General features: G+C 47.2%; 1 protein-coding gene across 2 annotated transcripts; it reads right to left on the bottom strand.

The window, feature by feature from the left end:
• Positions 1-2,275: 2,275 nt before the first annotated feature.
• LOC132808358 (zinc finger protein 239-like) lies at positions 2,276-12,717 on the bottom strand. 2 transcript variants are annotated; one of them, XM_060822104.1, is made up of 2 exons: positions 12,616-12,717; positions 2,276-4,612 (listed from the first exon to the last, which is right to left on the bottom strand). In XM_060822104.1, exon 2 carries the CDS (start codon positions 4,222-4,224, stop codon positions 3,325-3,327), a length of 900 nt encoding a protein of 299 aa, XP_060678087.1. In that variant the 5' UTR covers positions 4,225-4,612; positions 12,616-12,717; the 3' UTR covers positions 2,276-3,324. The 2 variants fall into 2 exon arrangements, with proteins under 2 accessions (XP_060678087.1, XP_060678088.1); XM_060822105.1 differs by lacking the exon at positions 12,616-12,717 and adding an exon at positions 8,175-8,193.
• Positions 12,718-14,224: the final 1,507 nt, after the last annotated feature.

Here is a 14,224-nt window from a genome sequence, read left to right as displayed (position 1 = left end):
ACATTGGAGGACAGCAATACTATCCTTATTGGAACAGGCAAGTCAGAGGCTGTAGAAAGGGTAGAACTTAAACAATCAACGTTGACATGTACACTATCAGGATTGAGGGCGGACAGGTCCCCTGAGCCTAATGGCCCACATTCTAATGTACTAAAGCAAGTGGCGGCAGAGATAGTGGCTTCGTTAGTTACAATATTCCAAAATTCCTTGGACATAAGAAAGATTAATTGACTTTATTTAAGACTGAGATGGGTAGATTCTTGATTGTCAAGGTGATCAATGGTTACGGGGAGAAAGCGCCAGAAAGGAGTTGACTTCGGCCGTGATTGGATGATGGAGAAGACTTGCTGGGCTGAATGGCCTCATTTCTGCTCTGATATCTTATGATTCCACTGGAGTGGAAAAATGCGAATGTAACACCTGTATTCAAAAAGGGAGCGAGGCAATATGTGAGAAATTGCAGACCAGTTAGTTCAACATGTGTTGATGGGAAGTTGTTAGGATCAATTATCAAGGAAGCAATATCAGGATGTTTGGAAAGTCAAAACTCTTCAGATAGCTCCTTTCAAACTACTACTGTTAAGAAGGTCAAGAGCAGCAGTTACATGGCAGACCATTACCTGCAAGTTCTCTTCAAAGACACTCACCGTTGGAGCAGCACACACATTTCAACACACGGAGATTACAAAGATAAAGATGGGAAAACCATTGGAGAGATTTGAAGACTAAAATGAGAATTTTAAAATTTGGTTGTTGCTTGAATGGGCACTAGTACAGGTCAGTGGTCACATGAGCCATAGAGGAATGAGAATTGTTGCCATGAAACAAGAGCAAAGTCTGAGATGATTTCAAGTTTCCAGAAGGGCAAATGCGTAAAATTATTGATTGCAGCATTGAAGTAGTCCAGCCTGGAGGTAAGGAAGAGACAAAAGAGGATTCCAGCAGCAGCAGCTACTTTGAGAATGGGACTGGCTCGAATAAGATGACAGAGGCGGATACTGGAGGCTTTGTGCTGGCACAGGTCAGAAGCTCCTCTCAGAATCCAATGTAGCAAGTTATGAACACAGAAACAGACCCTTATCAGAGGATGGATGCGGTGTCCCTACATTGGACAGGCAGAAAACTAGCCACTAGGATATATGAACATCAACTAGCCACAAAAAGACATCACCCACTATCCCTAGTATCCTTACATATACATGAGGAAGGACACCTTCAGACAATAGAGAGGCTGTGATTAACAAGAAGACTAGACTCCTACTGGTCCTGCAGTACTCATTATTGGTCCATCAAAACAATGTAGTGCCGTTTTTGCGGACAGCTACAAGCATGCACGGTTTTTTTTTGCTGACACCGAGGAGCACGCGTAGTAGACTCTGTGGAGATGGAGTTACTGACAGTTTCTCACTGTCCAAAGGCCAATGTGAGAAAAAAAAGATAGAGCCACAATGACCACCACCACACTCCCGCCCCGCCGCACCCATCCTTTCACCCCCCCCCACCCCCCCCATAACTTGACATCTTAACATGTGCGCCTTGCTATTTTTGCTAATCACTTTACTACACCTCTCATGATTTTATATATCTCATTAAGGTCACCCCTCAACCTCCTCTGCTCTAGTGAAAGAAGTCTCAGCCTCTCCTTATAACTCAAACCCTCCAGTCCTGGCAAATCTTTTCCGAACCCTCTCCAATAGTATTCTTCCTATAACAGGACAAACTGTACTCAGTACTCTAATAGTGGCCTCACCATCATCTTGTATAACCTCAACATTATGTCCCAACTCCAATACTCAATGGTGTGAACAATGAAGGCAAGTGTGCTAAATGCCTTCTTAACCAACCAGTCTACCAATGATGCAACTTTCAAACTACTATGTACCTGAACACCCCCAGATCTCTCTGTTCTACAATACAACCCAGGGCTCTCCCATTAACTGTACAAGTCCTGCACTGCTTTGTTTTAGCAAAATGCAAACTCTCACTTTTATCCATACCTCTTACACACCCCAACACTCTCCACTCCTGAGGCTTATACTCCAACACACCCACACTTTACGAAGCATGGTACGTGCACTCTGATGCACAAGGTCACATGCACGCATACACACATATATATAAAATCTATGGGGTGAAATTGCATTTGCAGAATTACATTTGCAGATATATGCAATTTTGCTCAAAAAGCACATAATTTGCAGACAGTTAATGCAGGCAGCCAATCCATGTAGTATTTTATAAATTCCTACTTTAGAAATGATACCACTCTGATTCAAGATTGGGATACAGACAGACTCAAACCTCACATCTGACATGCATTGTCTGAGCTGAGAAGTCACCTATTTTTATAAAACCTTATGTCATCATGAGATTGTAACTTAAAATAAATTCTGGAATTTATACATTAAGGAAACCTGCAACCCATTCGAAAAGATGAAAGACTTAACAGCAATCTATGTTTGTTCAATATAGCCTATCAGTTGCATGACTCTGTGATCCTTTCCTATAAAATCTGTGTGTTATGATCCTGCTCCACAGCTACCTGATGATGGAGCAGCGCTCCGAAAGTTAGTGCTTTCAAATAAATGTGTTGGACTATAAACTGGTGTTGCGTGATTTTTAACTTTATCCACCCCAGTCCAAGACCGGCTCCTCAAAACAGTTTCTAGCGAACGCATCCCACACCTCCCAGTGCTGCCAGTAAACGTTACAATGCTGATGAAATGATACAGTACCTGCACTCCTGAAAAATTTACAATTTCTAATGATACAAGCTCCTCATTCACTGCTCCATCTGATACACAACATTGGAAACTTAGTGAAGCTGAAAGAAATGAGCAGCTTTAAAACAAAAATCACTTGGAGCTCAAAGCTTTCAATGTGAGTCTGAGCCCGATGGTAAGTTCAGGTAACCTTTGTGACCCAACTTTGTTACAGCTTCAGATCCCCTCAGCAAAATGGCATAGAAAAAAGTAACTGATATGTTTTTAAACAGCTCAAGGTCAAAACCCACACACTTCCTCCCACTTTCTTTACTATTGGTCAGCACCTAGTTATCCCTTTGTAACTGGAAAAAGTGAGGACTGCAGATGCTGGAGACCAGAGCTGAAAACATGTTGCTGGAAAAGCGCAGCAGGTCAGGCAGCATCCAAGGAGCAGGAGAATCGACATTTCGGACATGAGTCCTTCTTCAGGAATTCCTGAGTTTTGGTTTTCTTCACCACCAAAAATGGTTTCATCGTTAAATACTGAACTCCAGGTTTCTGACCGAATTCCAATTCCGCCATCTTCCGTGGCAGGATTTGCCGGAACTCGGTTGTGAGTCTAGGCCATCGTTCCTTCAAACCCCTGCGATGACAAATGAACTCGCTGGTGCCTCCGCAGGAGGGAGGAGCAGGTGAAGGCCTTCCTGCACTTGAGGCAACTGAAGGGCCTATCCCCCGTGTGAACCCGCCGGTGGGTCTGAAGATTAGAGGAATCGCTGAAGGCCTTCCCGCACTCGGGGCAACTGAAGGGTCTCTCCCCCGTGTGGACCCGCCGGTGGGTCTGGAGATTAGAGGAATCGCTAAAGCCCTTCCCGCACTCGGGGCACCTGAAAGGCCACTCCCCAGTATGGACTAGCTGATGCCTTAGCAGGGCAGAGGAATCGCTGAAAGCTTTCCAGCACTTGGGGCAGCTGAAGGGCCTCTCCCCGGCGTGGAGCAGCTGGTGCTTCCGCAAGGTGCCCACTTGACTGAATCTCTTCCCACACTCGGGACAGCTGAAGGACCTCTCCCGCGTGTGGACACGCCGGTGGATCAGAAGGTGGGAGGAATTGCTGAAGGCCTTCCCGCATTCTGGGCAGGGGAATGGCCTCTCTCCAGTGTGGACCCGCTGGTGAGTCAGCAGGATGGAGGCCCGGGTAAAGCCCTTCCCACACTCAGGGCACCTGAATGGCCTCTCCCCCGTATGGCGCCGCTGGTGCCTCAGCATGGAGGAAGCCTGGGTAAAGCCCTTGCTGCACTCGGGGCAGGAGAATGGCCTCTCCCCCGTGTGGACCTGCTGGTGCCTCAGCAGGGTGGAGGCCTGGGTAAAACCCTTTCTGCACTCTGTGCAGGAGAATGGCCTCTCCCTGGTGTGACTGCGCTGATGAATCTCCAGGGCAGACGGGACACGGAAGCATTTTCCACAGTCGCCACACTTCCATGGTTTCTCCACAGGGCGAGATTCCTCGGGATTCTCCATGGCCAAAGCTTCACCTGCACACAAACATGTGTATAGCCCCTCCCCGCCGTGAATTCCTCGTTCCAGGCCGTATCACTCATCCATGCTCCACACTCAGTGTGGTTCAACAGTCGGGTCTCTCATCCAGTCCCACTGAAAATGTACTGAAACAGGAACCAAAAAGCTTTGCTCCTTCTCACAGAATCTAAGTTGAAAATTGCTGAGGTCCTGATGGATTGAGTGACTGTCAGATATTGATGTCAAAGCAAGGATTGCAGATGCTGTACAGTGAGTCGAGAAGTGTGCTGGAAAAGCACATCAGGTCAGGCAGCATCTGAGGAGCAGGAGTGTTGATGTTTTGGGCAGAAGTCCTTCATTTGTTGATTTGAAACTTCTATCTTCAAATACTCTGTGAAAAGAGATTATAAATATCATCACTGTCAGCCCAGAGTAGAAACTCAGAACAAGCAATTCTACTTTCTGCAGAATATTATTTTCTTTTACTATTCCACAAAATTGAAAGCACCATCCCACTCTCTCCCTCTGTTCTCACTCCATTCTAACTAATTCTCCTGAAGGTACTGATTCAGGGTCTTACAGGGGCAGAGAAGCAAAAATATCAAGACTGACATCTCTCTGAAGTTTGGATGACTCCACCTGAAAGCTAATTTCTTCCACGACATTGGGATGCTGCTGAGAGCGAGCAGGTCTAATTTTGGGAAGCAAATAAAAATGTTAATTCAGGGTGAATCCGCCATGCAGCTTCTTGAGGAACAACCAGACACAAAATGGTTAACGCCCCCAGGAAGAGGGGAACAAAATGAGACATCAAGGCATGAACACTGACACCAGAGAGAAACTGAACATACAGATGTGGCAAACATTAGTGGAAAGCCAGAGTCATAGAGATATACAGCACAGAAACAGACCCTTCAGCCAAACTCTTCCAGATATCCTAAATTAATTGAGTTGCATTTGCCAGTGTGTATGACGCGAAGCCGACCGACAGCGCGGCCTCCCAGTCGTTCCTGTCGTCTATCACGGAGGTCTTAGACGACAGAACACGCGAGAGGCTGGACCAGCCGCTATCTCTGGACGAGCTGACCAAGGCCCTCGAGTCCTTCGAAAAGAATAAAACTCCCGGAAGCGATGGCTTACCGGTCGAGCTTTATTCCGCTCTGTGGGACTTGATTGGCCAGGACCTGCTGGAGGTGTATGTCAGTATGCTTCGGGCAGGTACCATGAGCGAATCCATGAGGAAAGGCATCATCACCCTCATCTATAAGCGGAAGGGGGAGAGGGAGGAACTCAAAAATTGGAGACCGATCACACTGTTGAATGCAGATTACAAAATCCTGTCAAAGGTAATTGCCAACCGGGTCAGGTCTGCTCTGGGGTCGGTGATTCACCCTGACCAAACCTGTGCTGTGCCAGGCAGGAAGATCGCTGAGAGTCTCGCACTCCTCAGGGATACGATCGCCTACGTGCAGGACAGAGGGTTGGACGCCTGCCTGATCAGCCTGGACCAGGAGAAAGCCTTTGACAGGATATCACACATGTATATGAGAGATGTTCTCTCCAAAATGGGCTTTGGGGAGGGAATCTGCAATTGGATCAGACTGCTCTACACCAACATCGTCAGTGCAGTCTCAATCAATGGGTGGGAATCAGATAGCTTCCCAGTCAGATCTGGAGTCAGGCAGGGCTGCCCTCTCTCTCCAGCCTTGTTTGTGTGCTGCATAGAGCCATTTGCCGAGTCCATCAGGAAGGATGCGAGCCTGAGAGGGGTGACTATTCCGGGCAGCGGGGGCCTGCAGGTTAAGGCCTCCCTGTACATGGATGACGTCGCCGTTTTCTGCTCGGATCCGCTGTCCGTGCGCAGACTCACGTGCATTTGTGACCAGTTCGAACGGGCCTCGGGGGCCAAGGTAAACCGAGGCAAGAGCGAGGCCATGCTCTTCGGGAACTGGGCCGACCAATCCTCGATCCCCTTCACCGTCAGGACCGACCACCTGAAGGTGCTGGGTATTTGGTTCGGGGGGGCTGGGGCGTGCGCCAAGTCTTGGGAGGAGCGTATCAGTAAAGTGAGGCAGAAACTGGGCAGATGGAGGCTACGGTCGCTCTCCATCACAGGAAAAAACCTGGTCATCAGGTGTGAGGCACTGTCATTGCTGTTGTACGTGGCACAGGTCTGGCCTATTCCCAGAACCTGTGCCGCAGCAGTCGCCCGGGCCATCTTCCAGTTCATATGGAGTTCAAAGATGGATCGGGTCCGAAGGGACTCACTATACAAAGATCTGGGCAACGGGGGAAAAAATACACCCAATGCCACCCTCACCCTGATGGCCACCTTTGTGTGTGGCTGCATCAAGCTGTGTGTGGATCCCCGGTACGCAAACACCAAGTGTCACTACGTACTGAGGTTCTACCTGTCCCCGGTGTTGCGAAGGATGGGCCTGGCCTCGTTGCCGCGGAACGCTCCGAGTAGTTGGACCGTTCCGTACCATCTGTCCTTCGTGGAGAAATTTCTGAAGAAAAACACCTTTGACCACAAGTCCATCAGGAAGTGGTCAGCACGTAGCGTCCTCGAGACCCTTCGGGAAAAGGAGAGGGCGGATCCTGTTGAGTGGTTCCCTGAGCAGACTGTCAAAGCAATTTGGCAGAATGCCTCATCGCCAGAACTTTCCAACAAGCACCTAGACATGGCTTGGCTGGTGATGAGAAGGGCTCTACCTGTGAGATCATTTATGCACGCCCGGACTCTCAGCCGCACCGCACGCTGCCCTCGAAGCGGCTGCGGGGGGGGACGAGACTGTCACACACCTCCTTCTGGAATGTGCCTATGCAGAGGAAGTCTGGAGAGGAATGCAGTGCTTTTTGTCGAGGTTCGTCCCGAGCAGCGCCGTGACGCGGGACTCCGTGCTCTACGGCCTGTTCCCCGGGACGCACACCGAGACGAACATCAACTGCGCCTGGAGGATCATCAACTCGGTGAAGGACGCTCTCTGGGAGGTCCGAAACCTGTTGATCTTCCAGCTGAAGGAGTTGACCCCGACTGAGTGTTGCAGACTGGCACATTCCAAGGTCCAGGACTACGTGTTGAGGGACGCGCTGAAGCTTGGGGCAGCTGCCGCCAAGGCGCGGTGGGGAAAGACCACCGTTTAACATCTGCCTGTCGAAAGAAAAGCAGGGGGCCCATGCAGTCATTTGGGCTCTGCTGACGCCTTAGCTCAATATGTGAGTGAGAGATGCACAGATCTGTATGGAATAATGATAATTCGGAGCTGTGTACGTAAATGTGGAAATATGAATGGCATTACCTAATGTACAGTGTATCAAATTATTCTATGCATATTTTATGAATAAAGTATATTTTTGAAATTAAAAAAAAATTGCCAGTACTTGGCCCATAAGCCTCTGAACCCTTTCTATTCATACACCCATCCAGATGTCTTTTACATGCTGTAATTGTACCAACCTCCATCACTTCCTCTAGCAACTCATTCCAAACATGCACCAGGCTCTGTGTGAAAAATTTGCCCCTTCTTATGCTTTTAAATGTCCACCCCACCCTCACCCTAAACCTTGGTACTATCTAGTCCTGGACTCCCCGTCCCAGGTAAAAGACCTCGTCTATTTACCCGATCCACATCACTGATGATTTTATACAAGTCTATAAGGTCACCCCTCAGACTCTGCCGCACTAGGGAAAACAACCCCCTCCTATACTTCCATCTTCACTCACCCGAGCAATTAAGATTCACACCTGAGTTTGCTCCCTCCCTGGATTCACTCCAGTTGCTCAAGTGAATAAAGGTCCCTCCCTTCTCTCTCTCGCCCCCAGACGGAAAGAGTTTCACTCTGAAACTGACAGGGCCACTTCCGCGTTGTGACATCAATAGTGATTCACAAGGGTGGACCCAGGCCAACACTCAGCCCCCGCACTGCACCGACGCCGGCGTGGGACTGACCTGCATTACGCCTGCTCCAGACGGCCGCCGCAGGACCTGCGCTGCCCTGCACAGTTGGGAAAATCTCTTCCCTTCAACAAATCCCCATAGTGCGGAAGCAAGCAATTCGAGTCCAACGAGTCCACACCCATTCCTCTACATTCACCCTCTGACTAATCCACCCGAACCGGAGGGCAGAACTAGAAGGCATAGATTAGACTTACAGTGTGGAAACAGGCCCTTCGGCCCAACAAGTCCACACCGACCCGCCGAAGCGCAACCCACCCATACCCCTACATTTACCCCTTACCTAACACTATGGGCAATTTAGCTTGGGCAATTCACCTGACCTGCACATCTTTGTGACTGTGGGAGGAAACCGGAGCACCCGGAGGAAACCCACGCAGACACGGGGAGAACGTGCAAACTCCACACAGTCAGTCGCCTGAGTCGGGAATTGAACCCGGGTCTACAGGCGCTGTGAGGCAGCAGTGCTAACCACTGTGCCACCGTGCCGCCCACAAAGGTTTAGGGTGAGAGGGGAAAGATATAAAAGAGACCTAAGGGCAACCTTTTCACAAAGAGGGTGGTATGTGTATGGAATGAGCTGCAAGAGGAAGAGGTGGAGGCTAGTACAATTGCAACTTTTGAAAGGGATCTGGATGGAATATATGAATAGCAAGGGTTTGGAGGGATATGGGCTGGGTGTGGGAAGGTGGGACTAGATAGGTTGGGATATCTAGTCAGCATGGACAAGTTGGATCGCAGGGTTTGTTTCTGTGCTGTACATCTCTATGACTCTATTTCAGCTCAGACAATACATGAAAGGTGTGAGATCAGAGCCTGTCTATCCTAACCTTGAGTCAGGCTGGTTCTATTTTCAAAGTTGAATTTATATAATACTACATGTATTGATTGCCTGGAGATTGTTCATTTTTGGAGCAAAATAAAATGTATCGGCAAATATAATGCTGCAAACACAAATTCACTGCCATGGACTTGTGTCTACACACACACGCACGAGAGAAATAAAAAGTCTATTTCTGTGCTGCATATCACACAGACATTGAGATAACAGATGCTTTATTTCTGTGGTTGTAAATATTGTTGTAATTTATAGCTGGGTACTAATAGTATATGTAAGGGACAGAATTCCTCAAAATAGGGCACTATAAGAAACCTGGGAGAACCCTATTCTGGTTTACTTACTAGTGAACAAACATTAAGCACAAGTATCTATTTATTTCTAATTTTATTTCGTTTTTCTTGTTTGATTCCCTGCTACGACAACACTGTATCTGGATGGTTGACAGGTTGAGATGGTGGGTTGGGCCTCAATTGACTTCAATGTTTTGCTGTTCCAAATGGTGTAAAATGGGTGTCAAAGCTTCAGCAGAAATCCAGCAGAGCTGACAGACTAACATCTTATTCTTAGCGAACAGGGAGATCAACAGAGGAGAGAGAAATCAGGACCTGAAATCTGAGCTGACACCAGACTACCCTGGGATCAATGCTTTGATTAGCAGTGCCAACCCTTGACCTTTACCTAGCTTCCCATTTGACTAACCCCTCAATATTCAGGATACAATCCTTGTCATCCTGAAGCTGGGTTAGCCATGGGAAATGCAGGGTTATAGTTCCATAGTAATAAAAGCAGGAGTAGGCCATTTGTCCTGTCAGGCCTACTCTGCCATTCATTAAGATAATGGCTGATCGATCCACCATCGCAGTTCCTCCTCCCTGCATTGTCAAAGCTACCCTTAATTCACCAACCATGCAATAACCCATCCAACTGTGTCTTGAATATACTGAAGTGGCCTCTACTGCTTCACTGGGCAGAGAATTCCATAGATTCACTACTCTCCAGGAAAAACAGTTCGTCCTAATCTTTGTTTGAACGCTACTCCCCCTAATCTTGAGGTCTAGTCTCACCCAACAGCAACGAATTCCCACTTTCCAACAAAATCCCGGATAGACGGACTCACTCAGTTGTTTGCTCTTAAATGAAAGATTTCACTATTACAACTTCTGCTCCCAGTCAGGGCAAACATCTTTGACAGCTGCTCTGAAAGTCCAGTCTTCACAACCACACTTGTGAATCAGTCTCCTCTCACCTCAAATATGCACCGTCTAGTTTTGGACTGCACCATCCTGGGGAAAAGATCTTGGGTATTCACCCTATCCATGCCCGTTACAAATGTCAATAAGATCACCCCTCAGTCTCTGATGCTCCAGGGAAAATATCCCTGGCCTATTCTGCCTCTCCCTGTAGGTCAAACCCTCCAACTCTGGCAACAGCCTTGTAAATCTTTTCAAACCTCTTTCAAAGTTTCACAACATCTTTCCTATATCAAGGAGACCAGAATTGAATGTAGTGTTCCAAAAGTGGCCCAACCAATTTCGTGTACAGCGGCCACATGACCTCCCAACTCCCATACTCAATGTTCTTACCAATAAGGGAAAGCACACCGAACGCCTTCTTTTCTATCCTAGCTACCCAAGACTCCACTTTCAAGGAATTATGAACCTGCACTCCAAGGTCTTTGTTCAGCAATACTCCCCTTAACTGTGTCAGTTCTGCCTGGATTGCTTGACCAAAATGCAACAACTCACATTTGTCTGAATTAAACTCCATCTCCCACTCCTTGGCCCAATGACCCATCTGCTTAATTCCCATTGATCGCAAACTCTCTTTCCTCCCTTATTGCCTCGAAGTTGAAAATCTCCATCCCACACACTCCCTCCATTCTCACTTTGCTGAACCTAATTCCTGCTGCATCTCATCCTGAAGGATCTGGTTCATGCTGATACACAGACCGACACTCTAATTGAAACATACAGAATACTGATTGGCCTGGACAGCCTGGATGTTGGGAAGATGTTTCCATTGGTAGGAGAGACAAGAACCTGAAGACACAGCCTTAGAGTAAAGGGAAGGCCTTTTGGAACAGAGATAAGGAGAAACTTCTTCAACCAGAAAGTGGTGAATCTTTGGAATTCATTGCCACAGCAGCCTGTAAAGGACAGGTCATTGAGAATATTTAAGATGGAGGGAGACAGGTTCTTGAGTATCAATGGGATCAAGGGTTATGGGGAGAAAGCAGGAGAATGGGGCTGAGAAACTTATCAGCTGCGATTGTGTGCTATCAGCAGACCTGATGGGCTGAATGGTCTAATCTCAGCTCCTATGTCTTATGGTCTCTTGCTGTCCTGGACACAGAGGGTGAGAATTGGAGCAGGACTAGGACATTTGGTCTTTCGAGCCTGGACCAGTATTGCACCGATCATAACTGGATATGAAAATACCTACATTGTGGTGGATAGGCTGGGACATTTTTCAGTGGAGCATAGGAGGTTAAGAGGTGACCTTACTGAAGTTGATTAAATCATGACAGATATAGCTAACGTGAATGGCAGGTGTCCTTTCCCTTGGGTGGGGGTTTCAAGATTAGGGAGCAAATTTTGAAGGAGAGAGGAGAAAGATTTGAAAGACATGAGGGACACTATTTTTCATTTTACACAGAGAGTGGTTCATGTGTGGAATGAATGTTCAGAGGAAGTGGTGGATGCAGGTGCAGTTATAGCATTTAAAGGACATTTGGATAAGTATCTGAATAGGAAAGATTCAGAGAATATGGACAAAAAATACTGGTGGGTGGGACTAGTTTAGTTTGAGAACATAGTCAGCATGGACTGGTTGGACTGAAGGGGCTGTTTCTGTGCTGTCTGACACTGGAACAGTTCTATACTGGTCTTGAAACCATTTTCTTCACATCGCCCATAAACATCCATTTCATTGTTGTTCAAAATATCAGATGAACTCAGCAGTGAATACGTTCTATGACCCCCTAACTGCAGGAAGACATCCCCACTTCTGAACTCAATTCCTCTTGCTAATATACCACTTGCCTTGCTGATTGCTTGTTTCACCTGTCTGACAACTGGCAGTGACTGGTGCAGAAGGACACTAAGGTCCCATTGTACATCTACACATCATCTCTCATGCTGCCTGACTAGCTGTACTTTTCCAATGCAACACTGCTTCTCTGATCTTCAGCATCTGCAATCCTCACTTTCTCCACATCCCAATGTATCACATTTAAAAACGCACCTCCTTTCTGCTCTTTTTTTTGCCATAACAAAGGCTATAGCTTCACATTGAGGTACTGCATTTGCCATGTGTTTGCCAACTGTGACACAGACCTTGTCCAGCATTTCCAGAGTCTGTCTGCACCCGAGAATCACTCCCTTTCCTTTCAGCTGCTGCAAACCAACACTACATGAACAGGAATATCGGCTGGGAGCTGGCAAGCAGGACTAGATTAGGTTGCAATATCTGGCCGACATGGACGAGTTGGACCGAAGGGTCTGTTTCCGTACTGTCCATCTCTATGACTATAATTGAACACCAAAATGAAAACTAAATGGAAAAGGGGGTGAGAAAAGAAAGTGCTGTACTCACAGATGTTAGACAGAAGGAAGTTACAGTCTGGGGTGAAGCTCAATCTTCACAGCAGCGACAAAAGCTTATTCTCCTCCTTCTGCATTCAGACAATAGGGCTGCTCTAACTGGCAGGAGGACCAATCTCCATCCGGTCCTCCAGGCTTTACTATTGGTCCAGCTACAGGAAGTCGCGTGCCATTCTTCGGGCTTCGAGGAGCATGCGTACTACTTTGCTGACACGGGTGAGCATGCGCCTTCCTCGCTGACACCTCGGAACATGCGCAGTGTGCGCTTTGGTGACCACTGTTACTGACAGATGTAAAGAATGTAAAGGCCAAAAGGAGAAAAAACGGCTGGAGCCACAATTTTATTTTTCCCTGTGGCTCGACGTTTTATTCTTTTTGCATTTTGTCTGGCTGCTCAACTATTGTAAGTCTATTCACCAGGGCAGGTGAAGTTGTGAACTGGAGGGCATCGGTTTAAGGTGAGGGGAGAAAGATTTAAAATCGTCCGAAGAGGCAACTTTTTCGCACAGAGGGTGGTGTGTGTACGGAATGAACTGCCAGGCGAAGTGGTGGAGGCTGGTGCATTTACAATGTTTAATAGGAATCTGAATAGGAAGGGTTTAGAGGGATATGGTTAAATTCGGATATGGTTAGATCAGTTAAATTCCCTACAGTGTGGAAACAGGCCCTTCAGCCCAACCAGTCCACACCAACCCTCCGAAGAGTAACCCACCCAGACCCATTTCTCTCTGACTAATGCACCTAACACAATGGGCAATTTAACATGGACAATTCACCTGACCTGCACATCTTTGTACTGTGGGAGGAAACCGGAGTACTCTGAGGAAACCCACGCAGACACGGAGAACGTGCAAATTCCATACTGACAGTCACCCGAGGCTGGAATCGAACCTGGAACTTTGGTGCTGTGAAGCAGCAGTGCTAACTACTGAGCCACCGTGCTGTCATTCAAGTAAATTTCTCCTCGGGGGGAGGACGGACAATCAAGAGTCAACCATACTGCTATGAGTCTGAAGTCACATGTAGGCCAGACTGGGTAAAGAATGCAGCTAGGACAACTGAGTGAATCCTTTCCCACAATGGCAATTTCCTTCCCTAAAAAGGATATGAGTCAATCAGATGTCTTTTACCTCCACTAATTCAAAAGCTCACATTAGTTTTGGTTCCTTCATATGTAAATCCCACAACTTTTCGAAAGTTACATTCTCAAGATAGCTTTAACAATCAGTGCCATCTCAGCTCAGATAATGCATTGAAAGTATGAGGTTAAAGTCTGTGTTCCAATATTTCTATCCTACCCATGCCCCTTATTTTATAATCCCCTATAATGTCACCCCTCAGCTTCCGACGATCCAGGGAAAACAGCCCCAGACTTTTCGGCCTCTCCATATAGCTCAAATCCTCCAACCTTGGGAACATCCTTGTAAATCTTTTCTGAATCATTTCAAGTTTTATAACATTCTTCCAATAGGAAGGAGACCAGAATTGTACACAATATTCCAAAAGTGGCCTAACCAACGTCCTGTACAGCCGCAACACTTATAGCTCTTATAGTGAATGCTCTGACCAAAAAAGGAAGGCATACCAAACATGTTCTTCAC

This window comes from Hemiscyllium ocellatum (assembly GCF_020745735.1).
Source record: "Hemiscyllium ocellatum isolate sHemOce1 chromosome 27 unlocalized genomic scaffold, sHemOce1.pat.X.cur. SUPER_27_unloc_5, whole genome shotgun sequence".
Classification (NCBI taxonomy): Eukaryota; Metazoa; Chordata; class Chondrichthyes; order Orectolobiformes; family Hemiscylliidae; genus Hemiscyllium; species Hemiscyllium ocellatum.
The sequence above is the reverse complement of the archived record's forward strand: the minus strand, read 5'-3'. Positions and strand labels throughout refer to the sequence as shown.

What these genes read in the sequence shown, in the direction of transcription:
- LOC132808358 (XM_060822104.1), bottom strand. Translation starts at nt 4,224, where the DNA reads ATGGAGAATCCCGAGGAATCTCGCCCTGTGGAGAAACCATGGAAGTGT.